This window comes from Aethina tumida, chromosome 1 (assembly GCF_024364675.1).
Source record: "Aethina tumida isolate Nest 87 chromosome 1, icAetTumi1.1, whole genome shotgun sequence".
Classification (NCBI taxonomy): Eukaryota; Metazoa; Arthropoda; class Insecta; order Coleoptera; family Nitidulidae; genus Aethina; species Aethina tumida.
The window spans coordinates 43,144,600-43,171,189 of record NC_065435.1 but is presented as its reverse complement, the minus strand read 5'-3'; the positions used below and the strand labels follow the sequence as shown (position 1 = coordinate 43,171,189).

The following is a 26,590-nucleotide window of genomic DNA, read 5'->3' as shown; positions in this document are numbered from 1 at the left end:
TGACACACTTAAAATATTTATTAAATCGCGCCCGATAATTTGAATATCATTCATTTGTAGACTATTTTGCATAATAAGAACGTTATAACGTTGCTTGCACCTTTCTACATTCGAAATGTAATCGTAAAACATGCCTAGGCTGAAGTGTTAATGATCATTTCGCTGCCCACTGTTCTTTTATAGATTAGATTGCGTTAATACACTTTATAGACCACTCAGTTGTTTACTGTAAATTACTATGGAGAATTTCAAATTTAATGCTTTAAACAGTTACGGATTAAATTATTAGTGTCAAAACTATCAAGCTTATCGGTCTAACAAATCTTTGTCTCTAACACACTTATCAAAGATTTGTTACAAACCATGTCAATCACAATTTTTAGACTAAACTTATACCTAACATAAATTAATAATTATGTAAAAGAAACAGAAGGACTTTCCATTTTACTTTTCTCAAATTAAGATTAGAATTACGTATACGTAAGAAAACAGAAGTGATGTTTATGTACAAATCATTTCACAAAATTTAAAAATATGTATATAAATATTTATTTTTAATAAAAACACTTTAAAATACATGTGTGGCAAAGATTTCATAGTATCTAACTGAAAGAAATAATTTTATATTATTGAAAAACTTTGGCAATGGACAAAGACAACCAAGAATTAACATAAGAAAACAAAAGTGATGTTTGTGTACAAATCATACCACAAAATTGAAATATATGTCTATAAATATTTATTATTGATGAAAACAAATTAAAATACATGTGTGGCAAAGATTTCATAGTATCTAACTGAAAGAAATAATTTTATATTATTGAAAAACTTTGGCAATGGACAAAGACAACCAACAATTAACGTAAGAAAACAAAAGTGGTGTTTGTATACAAATCATTCCACAAAATTGAAATATATGTCTATAAATATTTATTTTTGATGAAAACAAATTAAAATACAAGTTTGGCAAAGATTTCATAGAATCTAACTGAAAAAAAAATAATTTTTTATTATCGCGAGACTTTGACAATGGACAAAGACAACCAACAATTAACGTAAGAAAAAAGAAGTGATGATTTTGTACAAATCATTCCACAAAATTTAAAAATATGTCTACAAATATTTATTTTTGATGAAAACAAATTAAAATACAAGTTTGGCAAAGATTTCATAGAATTGAACTCAAAAAAAAAAATATTTTTTTATTATCGAGAGACTTTGACAATGGACAAAGATGACCAACAATTAACGTAAGAAAACAGAAATGTTGATTTTGTACAAATCATTCCACAAAATTTAAATATATGTCTATAAATATTTATTTTTGATGAAAACAAATTAAAATACATGTTTGGCAAAGATTTCATAGTATCTAACTGAAAAAAAAAAAATAATTTTATATTATTGAGAAACTTTGGCAATAGACAAATATAATCAATAATTCAAGTAATAATTCAGAAGTGATGTTTGTGTACAAAATCATTCCACAATATTCAAAAATATGAATATAAATATTTATTTTTAATGAAATCAAATTACAGTACAAGTTTAGCAAATATTTCATATAATATAAATGAAAAACAATAAATTTATTTTAGCGAAAATCTTTGACATTGGACAAAGGCAATTTACAATAAAAAAAGAGGACTGAAATGATGATCGTATACAAATTATTCCACAAAATTTGAAAATGGCTGTATTCAATGATAAAATATTCTAATACCAAGATAAAATAAGTTTTTAACTGAAGAAATAAATGTGATGTTACCAAGAAACTTGCTGGTCAAAGACAACTTCCAATTAGAGAATCCAGAAGGAAGTGATGATGTAGAAATAAAACAGATACAACACTTCGCTGGTAGCTGCGATCGCAACAATTGAATTTATATTGGATCATTAGGGAAGTTAAGAATTTAAGGTGACAATAAAACGACAATCGATTATTCATTGTCGCAATAAACAATCGTATGGGATCCATGCGTCTTCCAGCATGTCTCCGCGTATTTCATTAATATATCACTGTAACACTTAACCATACCCATATAAGTAAGTATAACAGTAATTTATTGCGAATCGCAGCATTCGGTTAATGATAAAAATGATTCGTTTGGTTCGAGTGCACGGCACACAGGATTGGTCGATATTAATTAAAAGGCATTTTTCCAACTTTGTCGGTACACCTCTGCAAAGGTCGTCTAGCCCCGTCCATTAATAAGATAGATTATCTTTAAATTGTATCTTTGTTCGGTCTTGATTTATTTACATGTGTCGGAGCATTTTTCGCGACGTGATGTAACCATCAATGGAACAAGGGGGAATTACCAATAATTTACGAGTGCGGATAATCACGGTCAATTTTAAATCACGCCGTGCTGAAATTGCCCGCAGTTTTTTCCACATGCCACGAACATCGAGTACTGTTTTCTTATTAAAGTCTGCGAGCTTGAAATTTACTCGAAACAACCGTAACTAGTTTCAGCAACATTAAACATCCTGGCCGGCCGTTCGAGTGTCAAATCAATATTTAGAAATGCGTTATTAAACCGATAAGTTCTAATCTCAATCATCGACGTTTCGTAAATAACAACACGAACAAGTGCCAGTAGTGACTCATTAAATCAAAAATTCTCGGTACGCCGCTGAACAAAAGAGAGAAATTCCTCCTTACCTTTTTGAGATGTTTGTTGACCCATTTCGTGAAGGTTTTCTTTTGGACAGCGTCTCGCTCATCTGGAAAAAAACAACGAAAACGAAAACGTATTAAAAATTTCATGTTAATGGCGGGTACATTGTGCAACGAAAAATTATTAATTGCACGTATGCGACGCTAATGGGCCGCACTGTGCTGATGAATTCTTTTTTTTTTTTAATAAGTCGCCCATAATAATGCGACATTTCGGTAGGTTAATTAACGGTGTCGGATTGCATAAACATTAAATTTATGTTAATTTCTAGGGTTTCCAAAGTGTGTGTGTGTCTTAAACTGTGTCTTGCGACTTCGAATCGTAACATTTTCATCTTGCCACATTCCATGTTTCATAAGTGACATTAAAGATACGTTTTAACACTAAACGATAAACATTTACACGTAAACATTTACAATTAAAACTTAATTAAATTTATAAAAAATCACATAAAATATTCATTACACCGGTTTACAAATTTCAACTTTTGAAATATAGAAAATGTGTTTTTTTCGGTCAGTTAAGTGCACTGAACATTTACGTAGATAATGGAAACTTTTGTTTTGTCCGATTAAGATTAATAAGTAAATAAATATTTTGTTAGAAAGGTAAATTATACGTCCAACGGTGCCTAAGTTATTTAGATAGGAAGAAAAATAATAATAGCTGTAGAAAGTTCAATTTTCATACATTTTAGCCACTTGAGTAATTTTTTTCAACAATAAATACTTTCAATATCTCTGGTTTTACACGTTAAAATCTAAATATGGATATTTTTCATTCAAAAAAAAGTGTAAACTGATGAAACTGAAATTCCTTGTAATTTCAATTTTATAGGTGTTATGTTTATTAAATAGTATCAGATTCCTGAAATTTTAGATATTATCAAAAAGTTCAATTAAATAATAATGTATCTAATAAATCCTGAACGTTAGGAGCATTTCAGGGAGTCGTAAACAAGTTTTTGAACAAATAAAATGTTCCAATTACGTCGAAAAGCTACAAAAATATGGCACAAACATTTAATTTTGATTTCCAATTTCACAGGAGACAATTAAGTTTTATTTTTTCTTCAGTCATTTGGTTTTTCTCCCAGAAAATCTAGGTGTTCAAAGCGACGAACAAAGTGAAAAGTTTCACCTGCACATGGCTGAAATTGAAAGAGGATATCAAAGCTTCAGGGACGAACAAATGATGGTAGACAATCCCTGGTTTCTTATCCGAGAAAATCCGACAGACAGAAAACGTAAAAGTTCAAGTAAAAGCTCTTTACAAATGGATCAAACATAGAAATATGAATAGTCGTTTAGTTTTCTTTTCATCGTAACATTTTCATTTAGTCTACCAAAGCTTGAAATCCATGATTTATTTGTTGCTGAAAAAAATACCCAAATGACTAGTGCCTGAAAATGGACAAAAATTGTATGAAATTTAACTTTATACATCTATAACTCCGACAAATTTCTTCCGATCAATTTTATAACACAAATTTGCCAAAATCTAAATAAAAAAATAGTAATAACAATGACTTTCGTGTTCTGCACACATATATAAGACAGTTTCTATAATTTCGCTGTAAACTAGTGTAATACACAACAATTCATTAAATAAATGTCAGTTCATAGAAAATATGTTAGTGTGCAAAGAAACACGCAAAAATTGTTAATAAATTAACATAAATTTGCATGAAAAACACCTGTTGCAATAAATTTAGATTAAATATTATTCGCATACAAACATTCATTTTTTTCAGTCAAATAGTTTTCTGAAAAGTGAAAATAATGTTCTCAAAATAAAATTTCGTTTGTTTTAATGTTATTTCCATGTTACACAAACAACATTTATAAACGTTTATTTTATTTAAAAAAATATTTATACGTAAATATGTATATTTTTACCTTTTTTCAATTAATTTTAATTATAGTTTATTATTAAAATTGACCATTTGAATATTTATACAACAGGTCTAGTTTAATACCGTAGACACGTTTTGTAAAAAGAGGCGATCAATCATTGATACAGTAACACATAATTTTAGCACAGTTCCATTAATTTCATTGTCACTGCACGTCACGAATACAATCACATCGAAAATTAGACGTGGGTGTAAAAAGCCTTATGTAAAACACTTACAGATTGCATTTCCTTGAAAGTAATTAAATGGAAATTAAAATTCTGAATGGCTGATTTTATTGATTTTTTTTTTAATTAGTTCCTAGATTAAGCAACTCTCGAGTATGGTATAAATTTAAGGCCCCATTTGAAAATGTTAATATGGTATATTACGACATGTTTCATATACTGCACATAATGACATCAATTTTCATTATCTAAATGAGCGCGTTTTAATAACTAACTGTTTTGCTTAATGCCCAACTGGATTTGTGCGTAAGAGTCTTTAAGTACAGCTCAAGTACTAAATTCGATGCGAGATACGGGCCGAACAAGACATCTTTGTGAACTCGCGCTAAGTGGACTGAAAATAATTCGGCCCCGCCGCATTTGGCGGTGGCAGAGTTCTCATAGTATTAGCACGAATTAGTATTTTTGTCATGACAAACTCCTTTAGACGACAACAATTACGGACTGACATAAATTTCAAAGCGCCTTATTCTATTATAAATAATTGTTCAATTACTTCGTAATATTATATCATTGTTCATTATCGTGTGAAACTGGTATCTTATAAAAAGGTTTAACGTTACATTATACAATTACGACATACTGTTACAGGAACGTATCAATATTTTATTGATGCATTGTATGCTGATCAGCTGTTGTACATAATTGGGATCGACGTCTCAGTCGATCTTATGTTAGAAAATCGGAAGAAACCCACTCGAAAATTACAAAAAAGTTTAACAAAAAATTCAAATACCCTTCACCGCATGTCGAAGCTGTAATTAAATACGCAAGAGCGTCAATAGAACACGATTTGTAAAAATGTACGCTTATCAAACACTAACTGATGTGCGAAGATATAATAAATGTGTGCATAAGTAATATTTGTAGACGTTGGTCACCATCGAAAATAAACATTACACCGTTTGATAGGAGGTGTAAGAATTTTACAGCAGTTATTCCAACTTAATTTACTCGTTTTTATTTATTGGTCAATTGTCTGTGGTTTAAATGAATTAATTTAACATTTGTGCAGTATTATAATATATTAACAATTTACATACCTTTATATTTTTTTAACTGAAATTTAATTTTAAATATATTCAATATTATAAATTATATTATGTATACAAGATGCTTATAAAACAGGTAGCCAATATTTTGGAGTTATCTAAATAATTATTTTTCCACTGAAGAAAACCAAGCCCGTAAATTTAAATTCAAAAATTTTTGGTCCAATTAAATTTACTATATATTATCCAAAATACATGGTAACAATTCAATGTAATACACTTTAATTTTGACTAATACAGCCGGTTTTGAATCATTTTAATTTAATGTTTGAAGAAAGTAAAAGTGAACTTTAAAATTGGAATATCCCAGAAACGTATGTGATGATTAATATTAATCAAGAGTACCTTTTTTTAAATTGTGCAATGAATATGAAAAGCTTAATAGTTTTAGACAGTAGTGGCGTAAAAAATAAGGCAAAAGAAAAGGGAGAACCCCCCAGGATCTACGCTACTGTGACATTATGGTAAAAGTTATTGCTTGGGACTGTAGGTATATATTTCAGTATAATACATACCAAATTTAAAGACGATTGAACCAAAAGTTACCGAAATATGAGAAAAAAACAATTTTTGATATTTAAATGTGAAGGGTAGTATTTTCTTCCAGGAGAAAGTTTAGAAAAAAAAAAATATTTAGATTATTTTCATTATTGGACCTGTTCTTAACTGTTCTAAAATTTTCATCACCCATTGTAGACACACCTTGTATATATTAAACATATAACAAATGGATATTAAAAAAAAATAAAATCTTCCAATATTTTTCTTAAGAATTTTGTCAATAATTTAAATGTAAATATATAAACAATATCAAATTTCTTGTATATATGATTACATTCAGTCTTACTTTTGTAATATTTTACCTTGAATATATGATTATAAAAGGAAAGAAAACTTAACATAACGGTTGTGCAGTTTAATAATATTTTTTATATGAAATTTAGTGGTAAAAACAACAATTTATGTCATATTATTATATTATTAAGTAATTGTATTATATATTTGTAATATTTTATATTTAAACTCATATAAAGTCAAGAATGTATGAATGAATCCAAAAGAAATTTTTAAAAAATGGTCTTGTGATACTTCATTTGAAAGGTATTTTCATTCTCTACTCAATTGCATTTTGTTGACTAAAATTTGGTGAGTAGGTACTGAGTAGATATTTGTTGCTAAAAAATTTGAAGTTTTCAGGAATGGTCTATTTACGACCCCATAGGTAAATTCTGAAAATTAAAAACGGTATGCTTTTACTCTTGACAATCCCAAATATTTTTATCAATAATTGTACTGAGACACCTCTATATCAATATAAATAAAATAAATATTAGGATGTTTATTTTAGAGCTTTACATGTGTAATATTCGGCCTTGAATGTATGTTAAAAAAGTAACGAGATCATGGAAAATTTGAGTAATGAATTCTTATAGAATTGTAAAGGCAAACAAGATCAAATTTTTCACACAAACATAAATAATAACAAATCAATCGAACTTTTCTAATTTAAACAATTCAAATAATCTCCATGGAATGTCCCCGAATTATTATTATAAACTGTGTGATTAACGAATAGTAGCTAATGTGTTTTCAACGACAGATCGAAGGCCATATTAGGTAAAACAATTGGTGGGATGTCGAATCGTTTAGCTGGAAAACTATAAACTGGATATATTTATGAAATGTGATCGCACTTGCGTGGTATTTCAGACGGGCATAAAGATATTTAAATTGTAAATACTAAACTGGTCTTCAGGAGATACACATTCTGATATTAAAAACCAAATGTTCAAGTGTTTGGATAACGATCTATTGCCCAAGACCCGCTTTTAGAACTATTTACAACAAAATGCACCAACAAGACCATCTATTATTCTTATAAAAGTCTTCGATGATGTACGAACGGTTCCTGTTGTGAATATGATTATTTTTGGAACGAAGTCTAGCGTCTGATTGTTCAAAATCGAGATGAAAGTAAAAGTGTTTCTGTCTCTTTCACAGATTTACATATTAAACGTGGGCATTGACAAAAAACGTTACAACGTTTACACTATCAGTAGATAAAATAAATGTAACTTTTTTGCGTTCCTTCAACCGCGACCAATGATGATAAACTGCTACGGATAAGATAAAAAACCTATTTATTAAAAATTTACCACAAGTATTTTATCTCGTGGCAAAAAATGGAATTCAAGGAAATTAAAGGCTTTTAAAATTCTCTTGAAAAAGTAGAACCAACGGTTATCGTTTGGCGAAAATTTAATCCTACCGATGACCAGGCTTGAATGCCAGGTAGTTTTTACGGCTTCTAAAGGCGATTTGACATTTAAATACAAGTGCAGCTAGTTATTGATCAATAACGTCATAAAATCATCAAGTACAACGGATAATTGTCCATTTATTTAAACGACGCACAATTCCGTGCGACGACTAAAAACTGTGTCAAATCATAATTTTATGTTTACATTTTTTTATTGCGACGAAATGTGCTACATTTTTTCCTCTAATATTACAAAATTATTTTAATAGCAACATATAAACATTTAGTTGCGTCATTTCAATTTGCGAAATGCCGCAAATATTATATCGGATCGTAAACGCAACATTCACCGTTCATGCAAAATTGAAATTACTCTCGTTTTTTGTATGATAAGCTCCGAAAAACGGTTAGCATACAAACCAAACGTGTTAACATCGAGAAAACCGGACACACTCCATGCTTAGGAAAAATTAGAAACCCTCCACCGTACCTGATGTAGCCTGTATAAATAATTCCCAAATAGTACCTTTGAACTTGGTCAAATTCTCTTCGTATCCCTGGGGCGGCACGTCCTGTCTCCTGTACTTTTCCGGCGGTCCGTCGTTGACCGTTTCGCGGGGATCGAACCCCAATTTGTTCTTGTAGTAGTGTTGCGGCAACATTTTTTTATTTCATATATTTTCCTTTCACTCAAAACATTGGTACGTACACAGAACTGAACTCACTAACGTATGTGTGTGTATTTTTATATGTATTTTTTTTTTGGGGGGGTGGGTTAGGTTTAGTCGCGTTACTTCGTTACTAGGGGGGTTAGATTAATTAAGTCCTATATTTGAGCCTTCTCGAGGAATGTATTCGTTTTCGATGGGGGGTCGGGGGTTGGCTTTTACATGTACTAAGTAGCTGCTTCGATTAGCTATAAACAAGAAACAAAAACATTAGAGTCTGAAAGCTAATTTTAATATTGAATGACTGGTCAGTGTTGTGTTGTTCCATCAAAATGGGGGATTAAGTTGTACGTTGACTGCATTACAAGGGTTGTTATGATAATTGTATTTGATCGTAACAGGTAAATCGCCGACGTCCTTACGATAATTGACTAATTTAAATCCGAATTAACTGCGACGTCGGTATTGACGTTGGGCGCCAATTTACAAACAGCCATGAGAAATGCAAATGGACAATTTTTCATCAAAATAAACTATACTTCGACGATATCAGCTCTTTTAGTGACAAAACAAACTGAAAAGTAATATAAATGAAATGGTACCGCGTTTCCGGTTGATCTTCTTATCTTAAAAACTTATTCTTAGATAAAAGATGTATAAATATTTATATTTTCATCATCTTCAAGGTTTGTCCAAACCTGTTTCTCACGAATATTGAGGTGTTTATATAAAGGTTTATCATTTATTACTTGCGAAACGCGATTTTCCCCAATACGTCCTTTTTTAAAGCAAAAGGAAAAACAAATATCATTCACCTTTTGCACTCATTGTGAGACCCGTAAAAAGTCTCCACTAATAAACATGTTTACAAAATGTAATCGTAACTTTTGATTTCTATTAATTACATTTTTATCAATTTTAACGTTATAGCCATAAAAAAAAATTAAAAACTACTGTTATTTTTTAAACTGATTGTGACTTTTAAATTTCCTAAATATATAAAGAAAGTTTAGTAATTTGGAGATGAAATTTTTAGGTATATAATTTCCATGATAACCAAAGACTTTCCAGCAATTAATAATAATGGTTGTCGTTAAAGACATGAATAATTAATTCATTCGTATTAACTAATCTTCAAGAAACTATAAAACCTAACTAAAAATGAGGAAACACAATTTGGTTTAATTTGCACTTCTCATATCAGGTTGAAATATTTCCTGGTTGGTTGGGAAGAAAATATTAAGTATATATAATTGGGAGTAAAGTATAAAGTTTAATTGGAAAATGGAAACAGATGAAATATTTTCCAAGTCTTACTAAATAAAAACATTGTCACAAAGTCGAAGCGTTTGAACACAACGAAGTCAAAAGACTGAAATTAAATAAGTAGAAAAATCTGACACTTGATTGTAAAAATCCTCAGTTTCTAGTACCTTGCAAGATAAAAACACCATCGTAGTAGCAAAATTTTCTGATCACCAACGAACAACACAACACAGATTCGTTTCGAATAATAATAAAACTTTTTAAAAAAATGAAATGATGTAGCAGAAGATATTTGGTAGAGAGCGATGATCACTTACAGCGCTATAATAATTACAGATGATATGGCACACAATGTAAACAAGTGAAGAGAGCCGTAGAGAGAGAAAATACAAACGAGCGTCGCGCGCGACCGATCGACTTCCACTGGAGGAACCAACTGACAATCGTCCAAGAAACAATTGCCGAACGCATGGTACATGGGCGGCTGATCCTGGCCGCCTGGCCGGCTATGGTAGTAGCGATAGCAGTCGCCCGTCTACGTCACCAAGTAGGTGAGAGATCCGAACGAAAAATGTTTATTTTGTTTGGGCCGGTGACACAGTCGCGCACAAGAGTACCAATGGGTTGGACGGGGGGACTTTAGGGCACGATTGTTTCGACAAGTGAGCGCGTGATGTATCATTGACTTGTCAGATTCACGGGACGTATATGGGTCTGTAAGAAGTGGGTCAGCGGCGACACAAAATTTATAAATGTACCCGAGATCGAAAAACGAAATTGTAATTGTTTTGTTGGCCAAGGAAGGTTGCATTTATATGGAAATGGCATTTTTGTCTTGCATTTAAAATAAATAACTCGACGTAATTAATAGCAAAATCTCGATTCTTGGATTATTGTCGCTTATCAAGGATTTATTCGTTTTCATTTTTGTTTTTCATTGAAATATTGGTTTAATAATATTTTATTCTTTGTACTTTTTATACTGTGTCTACTAGAAGAAGGCTACTTTAAGATGTCTTTATTATTAAGTTGTTGAATGAAGCTCTGTGGTGCATTTGATGGATTATCTACCTGTTAAATCAAATTTTAGATAGATCGTCACCTTTATGATGGAAAAATAGAAAATATGACAATTTTTTTCTTGAACTGATAAGAAATTTAACAAAACTAACACATATTCATTGTCTCTTGAAGCTTGTCAAAAATAAATTTACAATATTATTGAAAACTTTAGTTGTCATAAATTTTTAATCTATTAAATATCAGTATTAATTTAGTATTTATTTATCAAAATTAAAATACGTGTGTCGTTGATTTGTTTTTCATATATTTTTGTTCAAAAATTTAAAAATTAATTAGGTAGTTTAAGTAGAGAAGAATTGTTAAAAAATATAATTTTATTCACATTCATAAAATAGTCTGTAATGCAGTTTTAGTACAGGCTGTTAAAATAATTTTTTAATAAATATTTATTATTAGAAGAATAAAAATTGTTATTTTTTTGTTGTATATCTAATAAACACATTTTATTCCGGTAATAAATGTTTTATATTTATTTTTTGTTTTTTTTTTTTGTTTTTAGGAGCTTTAAGTACTAAAGTACGATGTTTTTTATGTATTTTTTAATCTTAATCTTAATAGTTGAAAGTGAAATATTTTAGAATTTCGTATTTATAATTACTAGAACATTAAACAAATTTTATTCCAGTTTTATTACATTTTCAGTTTATTACTTAGTATGTAACTAGTTTTTAATGCTTCTGGTTCAGTTCAAGGAGTACTTCAATTTCTAAACTTATCGTTCATTCTTTTCTGCAAAAAGTAAATATTAAAAAAATATTTTTATGAAAATGTAAAAGTGTATTTTTAACAAAAATGTATTCTGTTCAAAAAATGTTAATATTTATTATTTTATTACGTATATAAACATAGTTAAGTACTTATATCATGTTTTTTTTAAACAAATTTTAGTTGACTAGAAGTGACATTAAAACTTACTTATATTTAATAAAAGATGAAATAATTCAGTTTTAACTTCTCATCAGTTTTGATATAAATTAAGTAGCTAATAAAATCATGTAAGTACTTAATCATAATATGTTGTTAGATATTATAATATATTCATACATTTTTTTTGTTTATAAATTAACTAAAAATGTAATTTTTAAAAAATTTTTATTTGCCTTTAGTAGTCAGTAAAATCAGACATGTAAGTGCTTAAAATCATATTATGTTGGTTTTATAATTATTTTTTTTTTCATAAATATTTAAAATTAGTTAAAAATTCATTTAGCAAAAAATTGTATAATTAACAGTTTTTCTTTAGTTTTGGCACAGATTAAGTAGCCAATAAAATCAGACATATTAATTATATAATTAACATTTTTTACTTTTCATTAGTTTTAGTACAGATTAAATAGTTAATAAAATCAGACATGTAAGTACTTCATTATAATACGTTTTTATATATGTTTCGCTTACAAATTTCAGAAGTTGACTTAAAAATTCTGAAGTTACATTTAGTGAAAAATTATATAATTAACATTTTTTACTTTTCACTAGTTTTAGTACAGATTAAGTAGTCAATAAAATCAGACATGTAAGTACTTAATCATAATATGTTCTTATATATTTTATTGGTTACAAATTTTAGAAATTGACTAGAAATTTAAATATTTAAAAATTGTGTACTTACATTTAATAAAAAATTAATTAATTACTATTTATTAATTTTGGTATAGATTAAGTACTCAGACAAAATCAGACAAGTATTTATATTAAAATATTAAATCTAATCATATCATATTTATCTTTTTATTAGATAATATAACATCATTATTTATATGTATCACAAATAAAAAATCTTGTCATGTAAATTTATCTATAATTTGAATTATGGTATAATAAAATTCTAAAATTATCAAAATCCTGCAATTTAAATAAGCAATTAAATTGCTAGTTTTACTAAAAAATAGATTTCAAATAATGAAAGTAACTTTTTCTTCCTTGTTATTGTATATGATTATTCTAGTTCCATTCCAGCAATTAAAATTTGTTTAAATATATGTACATTTAAAACAACCGTTCTTTATCTGATCATCAAACACCACACGAAACTTGCAATTATACTGCATAACATCTCTGCATTACTTTTAAACAATGATAATAGAATTCTCAGAACCATAAATTCAAGTACATCTCAATTTTAATTCGAAATCAACGATAAAAAAAATGCACATTAATTTTCATTGTTTTCATCCTTGACTTTAACGGTTTAATGCAAACAACGGAGCTAATTTTAACCGATTTAAAACATGCAATTTCGCATCTTCCACCTTGGAATCGCAAGAGGACAATCACTGACGGTGCCGTAAAACCGACTTGTGACATAAATTTTAATTATAAACCCTTTGATCTGTTTGTTGACAGACTACGTCTGCCAGCTTTATCGTTACATAAAGCGCTCTAATGGTTTATGGTATATCCCAAACCCAATTTACCCCGATAACAGCCATAATTTATCTCGCGAAACGTTTAATTTGAATCGATGTACGTTATTAAAGGCGAGTCACGTACGTATTGCCTTTTAGCCACTGCTATATCGGTACCAGAAAGTTGATTAGCTGGTATTCTCATGGGACATACGTGCTCTCGACTCGGAATAAGAACCCAATCCCATGGGACGGCCGTGTTAGATATTACAAGCGAAATCTAATTGCGGCCGCACAATAAATCAGCGATCCCAAATAAAAAAAAATAAACGGCAACAACTAACTAACTGGCGGTCGTACCGTTTAATTTTATTGTATGGGATTGTGGGTTTTGTCAATTGTGTAATTTTCGGTTTCATTGTGATCGGTATATAAGACAAGGACGGCGGATTTGTGAAGAATTACACGGTTCATGTTTTCGCCGCATGGAATTACCGATTTTGCTACCATAACAGACTAAGGTCGTGTGGCGTGTTTTAATTAAATTTCCTTCTATAATTAGATAGATTTCGTATGAAAAAGGCTATATTAATAATTTCATTTCCCCCATATTCGTATTCATGTTATTCATATTTTACAGGTATGTACATATATTAACCTGATATCTTTGCCGGGCAATGACAATAAGCGATTGGAAGAAAGCCTTGATTGTAACTGTGAGTAATAAATCTATATATACCATAGGAAATAAATGCCTACTGGACGTGACATGAATGCTAAAACGTTCAATGGTAAAATAGGTGAATGCACTTAACGAGATAAAAAGTCGGATCGTATTACTGGCCGCTGTTAATCATACGTGCGTTTGTAGGAGGATTTCTTTCATTTCAGACAAATTATTGCATTACACTGTTTATAGTTTAGTAAACACACTGATTTTTAAGTCACCAAGTCGATAAGGTTTTAATAAAAATATGACAGATTGATTTATCAGCAATCAAAATTTAATTTTCCATAGTTTACACAATGATACATCAACATTAAAGGATTAAAATTATAAAAAATATGGACTACGTTTAAAAACAAATGATGTTTTTATACACAATTATTTTTTAAACAGAAACTGACAATCTATCCAAAATTAATTAGGGTAATGAGGTACATGAGTACTAAAATTGGTACTCTTCCCCCTGTCCTTAAATAAGATAGTGGGAAAACAAATATTTTTTTATTTCTTATTACACATTTGAATATAAATAATATAAAAATACCAAGAATTTTCAAAAATATATATTTTTGTAATTAATAAGTGATAGCAATGTGCTAAAAAATATTTTTTTATTTGTCCTATCGAGAAATTCAAGTTGGATCAAAATTCATTACCTTAAAGTAACTTAACCTAACCTAATCTAACATAACACAATATAACCTAACCGGACTTGGTCTAACTTTTTTGAAACTTCCTCGAAGAAAAAAAAACATAAAAAGATGTTTCACGCAAATCCTAGAAATTTTTATCTGCCAAATTCAAATATACAGTAAAAAATAAGAGTACCTATTTAAGTTACCCTTCCTCAACCTAAAGGGTGAGCGTAGTAACTAACTTTAGTATTAATGTCTTTCATCAACTAACAATAATTTTAAATATAAATAAGATTTTCTGAAAAACACATTTTTTAACTCATAAGAGATAATAATATACTAAAAAATCTTCTCATTTCTTCTATCGTGAAATTCAAATAGATACACTTCTCAATTGAAACGCGGATTAAAAACTAGATTAAAGTCGAAATTCTATTTTCTGTAGTAATTTTAGTTGAAACTGATGAAGCAAGGGGACTAAATAACTTAACCTAATCTAATCTAACCTGACTTAATTTTTGGAGAAGAAGTCTAATTTTCTCGAGTAAAGCATAAAAAAATTTTTTTAGACATTTTTATCAGCCAAATTCGAATATAAAGTAAAATATAAGAGTACCTATGTAAGATTTCATATAAGAGTACCTATGTAAGATTTCAGAGTTACCCCTTCAGCACCTGCAGGGGGTGCGTAGTGGTTAACTTTAGTATTAATGTCTTTAATTAGTATTATTGATTAAATTTTGACTGAGGATATATTTTTAGAGTACTTATTAGTCGAGAAATTGGGAACCTCCAAATAAAAAAATAATCAAGTTTGTTGAACGCATAATTTATTTAATATCAAATCAAATTTCGACTTTAATAACTTAATCAGTACAATATTTTATTACTGAAATTTGAATATTGCCAATTTTTGTTGCATAACTAAAGTTTATGCATACATTTTGACTCTATTATAAATACAAAATCAATTCTTATAAATGTACAATATTTAGATGCAACAAAACGTGATCGGTGCTTTGATAAACCATTTAAGGACATTAAAAAAACTAGTTTTATGCGAAAATTATTATAAAATCCAAGTGACATTTAGAGATAATGTGAAGCGTTTTAATTTTTGTGTTTCGGGTTTCGATTAAAAAATTATAAACATCGGTGATAAAAAAAAATCAATCACGTCCAACGACAAATCGACGGCCCGTAAAGCTCGCACATAACGTGAAATTCCCAATAACCGTTAAAAAAAATTGATCTAATTTCGTACCAAAACAGCACAATAACAATAATTTAATTATGTTTATCGAAAGCGATACGCGCAACATTCCACAATTTCACTCCTCAATCAGACGAAATTAATTAACTTGATGTCCATATAAAGCACGATTTGTAATAAATGTATTATGTAATGCGGTACGAAACCTGGCAAGCAAAACCGACAATTGATTAACCGTTCATATTCCGTTTAATTATGATTTTTTTAATGCACGCCATCGATCACACAAGATATCGACATACGCGCCATTTAATGCATATCGCTCAATTACAGACCGAAGGTTGTAAATGATATTGATTTATAAAATCATTAAGTTTAATAGTTATTAATATTTATAAACAATATTAATTGGGCCTTTAGTAGAACACTTCTAGAGATAGCGCCAATTGAGAGGTCACAATAATAATTCCTGATTCATGTTATGGGTTTCAGTTAATTGATTTTAATAATATGCATATCTATAGAAGGTAAATATGTCTAATCTGATTCTTAAAATTACCGAGTATTTATCATTTTATATGAAATCAGGTATTTCACATAAATTATATGAATTTTTTGAAGTGGATAAAATTATGTTCACTTTTATTTTAGCCTTAATAAACATTATTAAATTCTAACTTGAAATTTTTTATTTAGATGTACAACTGCCAATGTACTTGTCTTTATTGGCATTTTATTTATATTGAGGTTACTCTGTAATTTGTTAATACAAAATTCTAACTATATTACTATTAAATAACTGTCAATGATGACAAACATTTTGACAAGACACTACAGTGGTACACTTATCTAAAAAATCTTACATCTCAAAATAAGATCCAATTTAATATTGACCTCTGGGTTCAAAAAGCATTCTTAACAACTTCAACAACCTTTAGAGCTCTTCTCTAATTGAAACTACAACTTTTTTATTAACACTTTTACATCAGGAATGTGCCCCCAACTTGATATGATAAAAATAATATATCTAACTCATTCAAAAATGGATTATTATGATAAGGTAAAAATTTGTTACATATTATTGAAAACAAAAATATCTAATCTAACTCTTGGTACTTATAATTTTTTATAATATCAGTAACATAAATATTACGAATTTGTTAGATTACTGTAGGTACATTTTCGATGAATTCTTACTAGCTTAAGCAAAATTTAATAATTTTAATAAATTTAACATTTTTAAGATAAACAATATTTTTCTTATGCATTTCATTGGAAAATATAAAAATATATAATTATAATTTACATCACGTTTAGTATATATGTTAGTGTAGCATTGCATATAAAACTATTTAATATAGAATTTATTAAAATACTTCCTATATTTTTAATAGACTATTACAAATTAAATAAAAAGTTTATTGATTTGCAAAAATAAGTTTCTCTGAGTGAATCACAAAGTCATTTAATCTATAAAAGTAATTTTGCTAATACAATATTCAGAATAAAAGTTTGTTAACAATAAACAATTATAACTAAATAAAAAAAATATATTGACTCACTTTTATAAATGAATTTTTTTTCAAATAATATCAATACATATTTTATCATAGAATATAAAATTTACTACTTTATATAAAGCTGTTGACAATTATAAATAAATTAATCCTCATCCATTGTATTCAATGTAAAAACACAAAATTAATCCTTGATTACTATAATTAATCTAAATTTTACTATGTTTCATAAAATGAAGTATTTTACTGTATTTGTTGTATAGCATAAAATTTACTTAACATACTTTACTTACTTCTTTATTAATATTAATATTTAAAGTCCTATTAAATATAAGAAACTTCAGAATTTATTAAAACATAAATTATAACTAAATCAATCAATCAGTCAATATTATTAATAGATAAGAAAAATTCTTAACACACATTTTATAACTATATTATTTAACACATTTGATAATACATAAATTAATCCTCACTCCATGTATTCAAATAACAAAAACATATAAATTTTACTTTAACATTTTAACGTGTGCAAAAAATCCTACAATTTTTTTAATGAAGTTTTATTAATTTTATTTTATTGACTTGTAAAGTCAGAAATAAAAGAAAATATACAATTTATTAAAATAAACAGTCAATAAATTATAACTAATTAAATAAAAAAATATTATTTTACTTTTGTGGATGAATTACAATATTATTTAATAGAATATTCATAAAATACAGTTTTAACATAGAATATAAACTAAATTATTTAACACTGTAGACAATTATATATAAATTATTTATTGTTCATTGGATTTAATTTACAAAATACATAAAAAACAATATTAAACTACATATCTGTAAAAGAATAATAATAAAAAATAACATTGAATCCAAGGAGGTTCGTCCAAAACATGTACGACATTATGATGCCTCTTATTATTCTCTCCTTGTTAATACTGTTTATTTTTAACAATAAATTATTGCTTACCTATACTTAATACCGCGTTATTACTAATTTATGAATTTTTATGTTAATCATATTTGCTTAATTAATTATGAAAAAAGATGTTGACATCCTTAATGTCCGTGTTTACAGAGTCATCTTTATGGACCTCCATTACATTTCGCGCATAAAAATTCCCGTGAGAATTGTTGCAAAATCGGCATTATGAATTGTAACAAGTAAAAAAAAAATGATAAATTTTTATTAATGACATTATCGAACAAAAACAACATTTACGAACAGGTGTGTTGAAATTGAATCGACATAAACAAGCCATACAAAACACACTGGTCTTTCGGCAGGTGAAATAACTGGATAATTATGTTTTTGAGTGAAACACCAATAAACCTTCATCGATAAATTTCCGGACCATATGTGCAGTCGTGACGTACCAGCTAGATAACAATTTTGTAGTTATTTGGTATAGTAAAACCCACGTTGTTGTGACGTTACACTATGTTACCAATATGGCCGATTACTTTCTACATACATATGTAATAATCTGACGAGACCCGATACCGACTAGGTAGGTGTTTATATTATTTGCCATGTTTACTTTTGTTGGTATTTCAAAAAGCGATCCGGTGGGCGTATCTTGGTTGGATTTTAAGAAACGGGTATTCGGATATTATTTATTATTGCCAAATTTTTCACGCCCATGCCTTATATTTTGTGGCCTGGTTCTCAAGAACGCGATATTAATTTTAATGCGGTGTAAAAAATGGAGGTGATCGAGATGGATCTGTTTGCAACACACAATTGAGAAATGTTTACGTATGACTAGCCGGCAGACCATCGCAGAGCTGCAACTGTAACTCTTCCACAGTTAACGACACCATTGTCTTAAAAAGATCCGGAACACAAAATCGGGCTTTAATGGACAACAAATGTGGGAGTGTTTGCTCAATGTGTTATCCGTAATTCCTGTAATTTGGAAACAGCAAATCCACCGATGGCTCCGGCCATATGTACCAGTATCTTATTTAAAACATTCCACGAAACGATTAAACCGTTGCACCAGCGACGATTTTATTCGTTTGTTTCGTCTCTTTGCATTACATCATCATTGATCTAGAAGTGAGCAATGCAGTTCTTGGAAATGCCCCGGCGCAGCTTATTAATGAACGTGTGTGGTATTGTTATCAACGACTCGAACAAAACTCATTGATCCGATGATCGTGGGCCGTTACTAAAAAATCGTATTATTAATAGCGAACCGTATTTTTTCAACGGACCAAATTTGGTCGATGCCAAACGTGTCCGCGGACAAGATACGTGTACAATATCAATATTCATTCGTTCCGCGTAAAAAATTCTAGAACGTGGTCAACTGACTGGCCATTTTCACTGTTTATAACTAGTTTGACGACCCAATGTGGTCGTACATAACACCATATAAATGGCGTGGAGCGTGTTTCACGATTTTAAACACTTTTAAAAAACAAAAGTGGTCATTATGAATTCACAATTTTCGTTACATCATTTACAAGCTCGTTCTTCTCTGGGTTTTTGTGTAATAGGGAATAAACAATGAGGATGAGCAAATCCTTTTAGGTTCTTCGGCATGTAGGAGGAAGCAATCTTTAGCAACTGTTTCTTTATTACTAAAACATATTGTACACACCAGGAGGAGACAAAACACAAGGTCTAAATTATTCAATTCTTCATCTATGTGGAAGAAAGACTTTTAATCAAGATCAAGTGTGTCTTCCAAAATAATTAAGTAGTTAAGTTCAAAGCATAGTAATAAATATAATAAATATATCTAATGATTGTTTAATTTTCAGAAATATTGAAACATGGTATGCCAAATCTTGCAGTTCTTCTTGGATAATGCGACTAAAAATTAATTAATAAACCAGTTCTTTTCTGTCATCTCATAACTCATCAAAACATAAATTAAAATTTATTCTATGAAAAAATATATTAGACTTAGCTATGATCTTCAAAACTGAAACTTAGGTAACTCTTATTTTTTGCTTATTAACTGTTTCTTCAGGAATTCTTACTTGCTTGAAAAAGCAACAGAAAATAATACCCATAAATCATCTAAAATATACTGTAACTTTTTTACTATGAATATTTATTACACTTAGCACTGATTTTCGTCCTCATTTCAGACAAAGAAATTAATATTTATTAAACAATAGTGTTTCTGCAAGAACTAATTTCTTAAAATATCTTCAAGCCTTTAAAGAATTGTGTATCATCGTATTTATAACTTATGAATATCATTGAATCACATTTAAATATAGATCAGAAACTGAATGATTTTGATACTAAAAATTTCTTTGCTAAACGCGAAGAAACTCGCAACATTTTTCAATTATCCTCTAAAATTAAAATCGATAAATGAAACGACCTGATCAAATCATTTTACTTTTCTCATCTTAAGTAAATACTGTTTCTTCAAGTATTCAAACAAGAAGTAGATTGTTGAAATACTCTATAATTTATGAATATCCTTGAAACTCATTTAAATATAAATCAAAAATTGAATGAGTGCTAAAAATTTTGGAGATGTATCTTTGTTAGACGAGGAGGAAAAAAGGAAAAAACACTGGCAACATTTTTCAATTATTCCTCTATGTAGAAGAGTTAAATTTCTGTTCTTTTGATCAAACGTCTTAAAATTAATTGAGGATGCTTCTTACTGAATATTATGAAACTTTAAATTATTTTTAAATGTTTCTTCAAAGAGATAAGTCTAAAATTGATGAAAGACTCATAAATCATAAAAAAATATACAATTTCCTCCTAGGGAACTTTGGAAAACCAATTAGTATTTGTATTACCATTACAGATTAATACATACTGAAATAATCAAAAATTGATTAGTGGAAAGACCTGAACAAATCATTATACTTTTTTCATCTTAAGCAAATACTGTTTCTTCAAGTATTCAAACAAGAAGTGGTTTATTGAAATACTTTCAATTCTTTATAATTTATGAATATCCTTGAATCACATTTAAATATAAATCAGAAATTGAATGAGTGCTAAAATTTTGGTGATGTATCTATGCTAGACGATAAGAAATAAGGAACAAAAGCTGGCAACATTTTTCAATTATTCATCTATGTGGAAGAGTTAAACTTCTGACCTTTTAATCAAATGTATCTCAAAAGTTAATTGAGAATGTTCTTAATCGAATATTAAGAAACTTTGAATACTTTTTAGTCATTTCTTCAAAGAGTTATGTTAAGTATAAAATTGAGGAAACATTCATAAATCATCAAAAAGATTTATTATACAATTTCCTGTTAGAAAATTTTGGAAACCAAGCTGTTTTTTTATTATCATAACAGATCAACACAGATAAATAGATACTGAAATAATCAGAAATCGATAAAAGAAACGACCTGAGCAAATCATTTTAATTTTCTCATCTTAAGCAAATACTGTTTCTTCAAGTATTCAAGAAAGAAGTGGTTTGTTGTAATATCTTCAAGTCATCTTGTCTTTAATTTATGAACATCCTTGAATCACTTTTAACATAAATCAAAAATAAGTGAATAATGAATACTTTTGGTTCTAAAAATTGTTAATTAAAAATTAATTGAGGATGTTTTTTATTGAATATTATGGAAATTTAAATGATTTCTGAATACTTGAAGATAACATTTATGTAAAAACTCATAAATCTTCGAAAAGATGGTACAATATCCTACAAGAAAAATTTGTACACCATGTTTAACTCATCAACAAATAAATATAAATAAAACAACCGGAGCAAATTCTTTTATTTTTCCCATATTAAGCAAACAGCGTTCAATATTATGTCGTCAAAAACTCGTACCAAAACGAATTCTTCGAAATACCGTCAAGGCTTTAAACGGGTATAATTAGCGAACATCCTTGAATCAGATTTAAAAATAAATCACAAATTGAATAATACACCCCCGTCACTATACTTATTCAATTAGCATACCCAATTAAAGTGATTAACCCCGGGCAGACCCCGATCGGCGTACCTAATGCGAACCGGCATAAATAACAATTAAATCTATGTAGGTAATAATTTTCCGCGACAATTAAAGGCGAGAGCGCCAAGGCGACACACAGGGGACCCGTCGACGAGGAGGCCGCGAGGTCCCACGGACTCGTGTGTGGGCAGTAGAGCGGCCCGTTGCAAGACCATGGGCACGTACCAACGCCGACACGTTCGATTCGCGACCCATTTATGGGCCTTATGCGGCCACTGGACCAAACACGTCACCGGGGTACGAGAGGATCATCGATTTCGGTGCCCTAAATCGCCGGCGGAAACCGAGAGCGGAGGACCGTTTCCACGCGGAAAGCCTCTTAATTGTTGTTTACGCCTCGCGATCGGCCTGAGGACGGACATTTTAATGGCGCATGTAAATCAGCGGTCGATTTTGAATTATTGACGGTCGGTTTTTATGATGAATTGTGATTAGTCATCGGATTGCATTGGGATTAGTTGACGGTTTTACCAAATATGTACAGGACTCGACTAAGTATGAGACCGCTACCGCGGCAACTTTCTCCCATCGAAAATTCGTAATAACGTCATTTCGTTGGGAGTTTGCAGATTCGAACGAGTACCTTATCGATGTGATGCGTACTTAATGGATCTAGTCGCTACTGGAGCTAATGGTCTTAATTAATTTCTTGCATTCGTGTGATAAAATAATTTACTATATACCTAGACATCACGGGTGATTAATCACGTTTTAATAGTCACGCATACGTTAACTGTAAAGATATTACCCGCAGCCATTTGTATGAAATACCGATATAATTTTTTTTTTTCGAAGGCGATTTTAAGAGGTTATTGAAACAGCCGGCCTGTTTTGGTGTTAGCACTAATCGTTGATTACAGAGCGGAATTAATTCAGGTAGGTATTATTTATCGTAAATATGATATATTTAATTGCTCAATATCGAGATGAAATTTTATACTTATTTTGTAAACAGGTCGATGACTTGTTCTTTCGGTGGCTAATAATGTAGAAAACTATCCCATTCACTCACAATGGAAAGAGGATGATTTCGTACCAGTAATTTATATGTAACTGTTTTAAGACAAATTATTTTAGAATGGAAGCGTTGAAGAAACAGATTGTGTGCCATTAAAATAATGTTATATTGTATAATTTCACAGCTATTTTGGCAGCCACCTTAAAATTTTATTCCAATAAAAAAGAATGCAGAGGATTTCTAATTTTTAAATATTTGTACACATTATTATACTTCAAATTAAGATTTTTGTTATTAATTTTTGTCCAGAAGAGACAAAAAAATATTTTATTGAAATTATAACAATTTGTTAAAATATAAAACCAAAATTCAGTTTTTTTTTCAATAGCTTTCAGGAAAATATTAAAAATCATACCAAAAATAGACTTCGGCTGACTTTTAACGTCAGAAGGAGATGGTATGCAAAAAGGTGCCTCATTAGATTAATGTCTAGAAGACATTGAAAAAATAGATTGTGTTAAAATAATTTTTAAAACTGATAAAATATTTTAGAGATATTAAAATTGTTCAGTCAAACATGAGAAAATTAAAATATTTTATTTGAAAAGATACAATTTATTATGAAAAAATATGTTACGCAATAAAATATATGAATTTTTATTTTCTCATTTTTATAAATTTTTTATGTGCTTTATTTTGTATTTTAAATTAAGATTTAAGCTTCAAATTCTTGTCAACACACCTACATAGAAAAGTGTGACACTATATTTAAAACAATTCAGAAACGTTAAAACATGGGATCAATTGATTTCAGACAAATAATGAAAAACATCAAAAATCAAATAAGAACTTTTATTTTTCCATTCTTATACATTGAGTAAAAAAAAAGTTATTTAAATTGACATTTTCATATTATATTTTCTAATTTTTTGAGTTTTCTATCATTTCCCAACACACATAAAAAGTAAATTGAAAAGCATTAATAATTTATTTAAGTTGTGAAAATTTTAAATGTGAAAAAAGAATATATTTCTATATTTTTATGATTTGCTGATAATTCATGATTATTTCATATTATTCCAATAAAAATTCAGTAATTTTATATTTGATTTTTTTAACAGAATATAAGCAATTGATGTTACTGAAATTAATATAAAAAATAATTAATAATAATATATTTTTTAATTTTTAAATATTTTAATCTATTTCATACCTTAAATTAATGTTTAAAGTAGAAAATATTTAAAGTTTTAAAAACCTTTAAATATTTAAAAAATCTACTTTTTTATTTTTAATGAAATTAAATTATTTTTCTTAATTAAAAAAAATTGCTTAAATATTTCCTTGTATATCTCAAATTTTGTAGAATTATTGATTATTAATTTTAAAGAAGACATGTAAAACTTATATTACAAAAAATAAATATCTTATTTAAAATAGATTTAAAGTTTTCTAACAAAACAACTAAACAGTTATAAAACATCATCCCTCTAACAACATTTAACATGATCCTGCTATAGGGTTTCTTTTATTTGATTATAATGTCTAGTAAATTATAAAAAAATAATATAATTTATTTAGATCTTTTAATCCTATTCCGATAGTAAAGTAAATTAACGATGTGCGTTTAAAAACTTGTTTAATCGTTAATTTAAGAACTTGTTTAAATTAAAAATCATAATTTATACATTAACATCAATATTTATTAACACAATATAAATATGTATGTACCATTTGAAAATCCTCATCTAACGAAATGATTATCGAAAACAATAACAACTGATCATGGGGCTAAATTATATTTTTCCTACATGATCCGTTTAATTATTTATATTAATTACAGCAATTTTAAAAATTAATTATTTCAGATTTCCCAATAAGTAAATATTTATCAATTAACACTGTCACAGCCTATTTATATAATTGTCGCAATAATAATTCATTAAGCAGTTATAATGGTTATGAATTCTTAGAACCAAAATAAAATAATAATAAAACCAATAAATCAGATAAGACCATAACATAAATAGAACCGACAAAAGCGTAGTTTGTTTAAAACAGAACTCACAATTAACCGCCTTAATTATTTTATCACCATTTTTTATAGCCTTTATCGTTACCCACTACTTTCAACGTTTCGAAACACAAGATTTAGGTATTAAACTAGAAATCGCTTTCAATTAAACAATTGTTCACGTGGGCCGATCGATGAATGCAATAAAACCGTAATTGCCCAACAATTAACAACAATTTGTCGTAATCACGCCCAAAAAATTAAAGCAACATCGAATCGAGAAAGAATCGGGAAATCGATAAATCTACGATTGTGACCCAAATTCACACATCCTCCATGTGGTTACGATAGTGTGTGCCAAACATTGCCGGCACCCATGTACACAAATTTATAAACCGATGCCAAGGGGAAAAAAACGAGGAAATGACACGGTGTTTATTGTCGTAGGAATTTTTATTTTTGGTACGGTGTGCTCCTTGGAGTTCGTCTAGTTCTAATTTGGGAACGGGGGGCCGGTGATTCGGGTCTTGGAAACGGATCGGTAACGTGCCCCCGGTATATCAGGTGACTGGAACGATGTATGATAAATTCCAATTAGTTATGAGTGCATAAAAAGTGTGAAAGCAGAAACGGAAGCCGGTCATTAAGATTGTTTGTGTACGTGTGTATGCCGGCCATGTTTTGTGTTTGCGAAAGATTTTGCGTTAATGCGGCAAAAATTTCCTCGATTATGGGAGTTTGTTAACGAACGGGTTATTAAATGATTAGATAACGTGCTGATAGAAATGAAGTAACGTACTGAGTACACATATAAAATAGAAAATATCGATTCAGCCGTCCAAGTTTAATAAAATATGGAGTATATATATATACACTCTTTCATATGATGAAAAATATATATTAGATTTTTAAGGTTGCTACCAGAGGGCAAATTATTTTACTTATTTATTTATTTTATTTGAGAAGCTACAATTTATAATGAAAAAAACAAATATAAATTACACAATAAAATATATAAACTTATATATACATTATATTTTCTAATT

General features: G+C 28.8%; 1 protein-coding gene across 11 annotated transcripts in view; it reads right to left on the bottom strand.

Annotated features, from left to right (window-relative positions):
- Positions 1-26,590, bottom strand: part of LOC109604573 (microtubule-actin cross-linking factor 1) — a 166,803-nt gene that overhangs the window by 84,865 nt on the left and 55,348 nt on the right. For 8 of the 11 annotated variants that reach the window (XM_049961749.1, XM_049961753.1, XM_049961764.1 and 5 more), the window contains exons 1-2: positions 8,665-9,054; positions 2,669-2,730 (exon numbers count right to left, since the gene is read on the bottom strand). In XM_049961749.1, the coding sequence (XP_049817706.1) occupies positions 2,669-2,730; positions 8,665-8,800 (198 nt within the window). In that variant the 5' untranslated portion in view covers positions 8,801-9,054. Of the gene's footprint in view, positions 1-2,668; positions 2,731-8,664; positions 9,055-26,590 lie in introns of those variants that run through there. The other 3 variants (XM_049961785.1, XM_049961788.1, XM_049961781.1) reach the window with 2 other exon arrangements.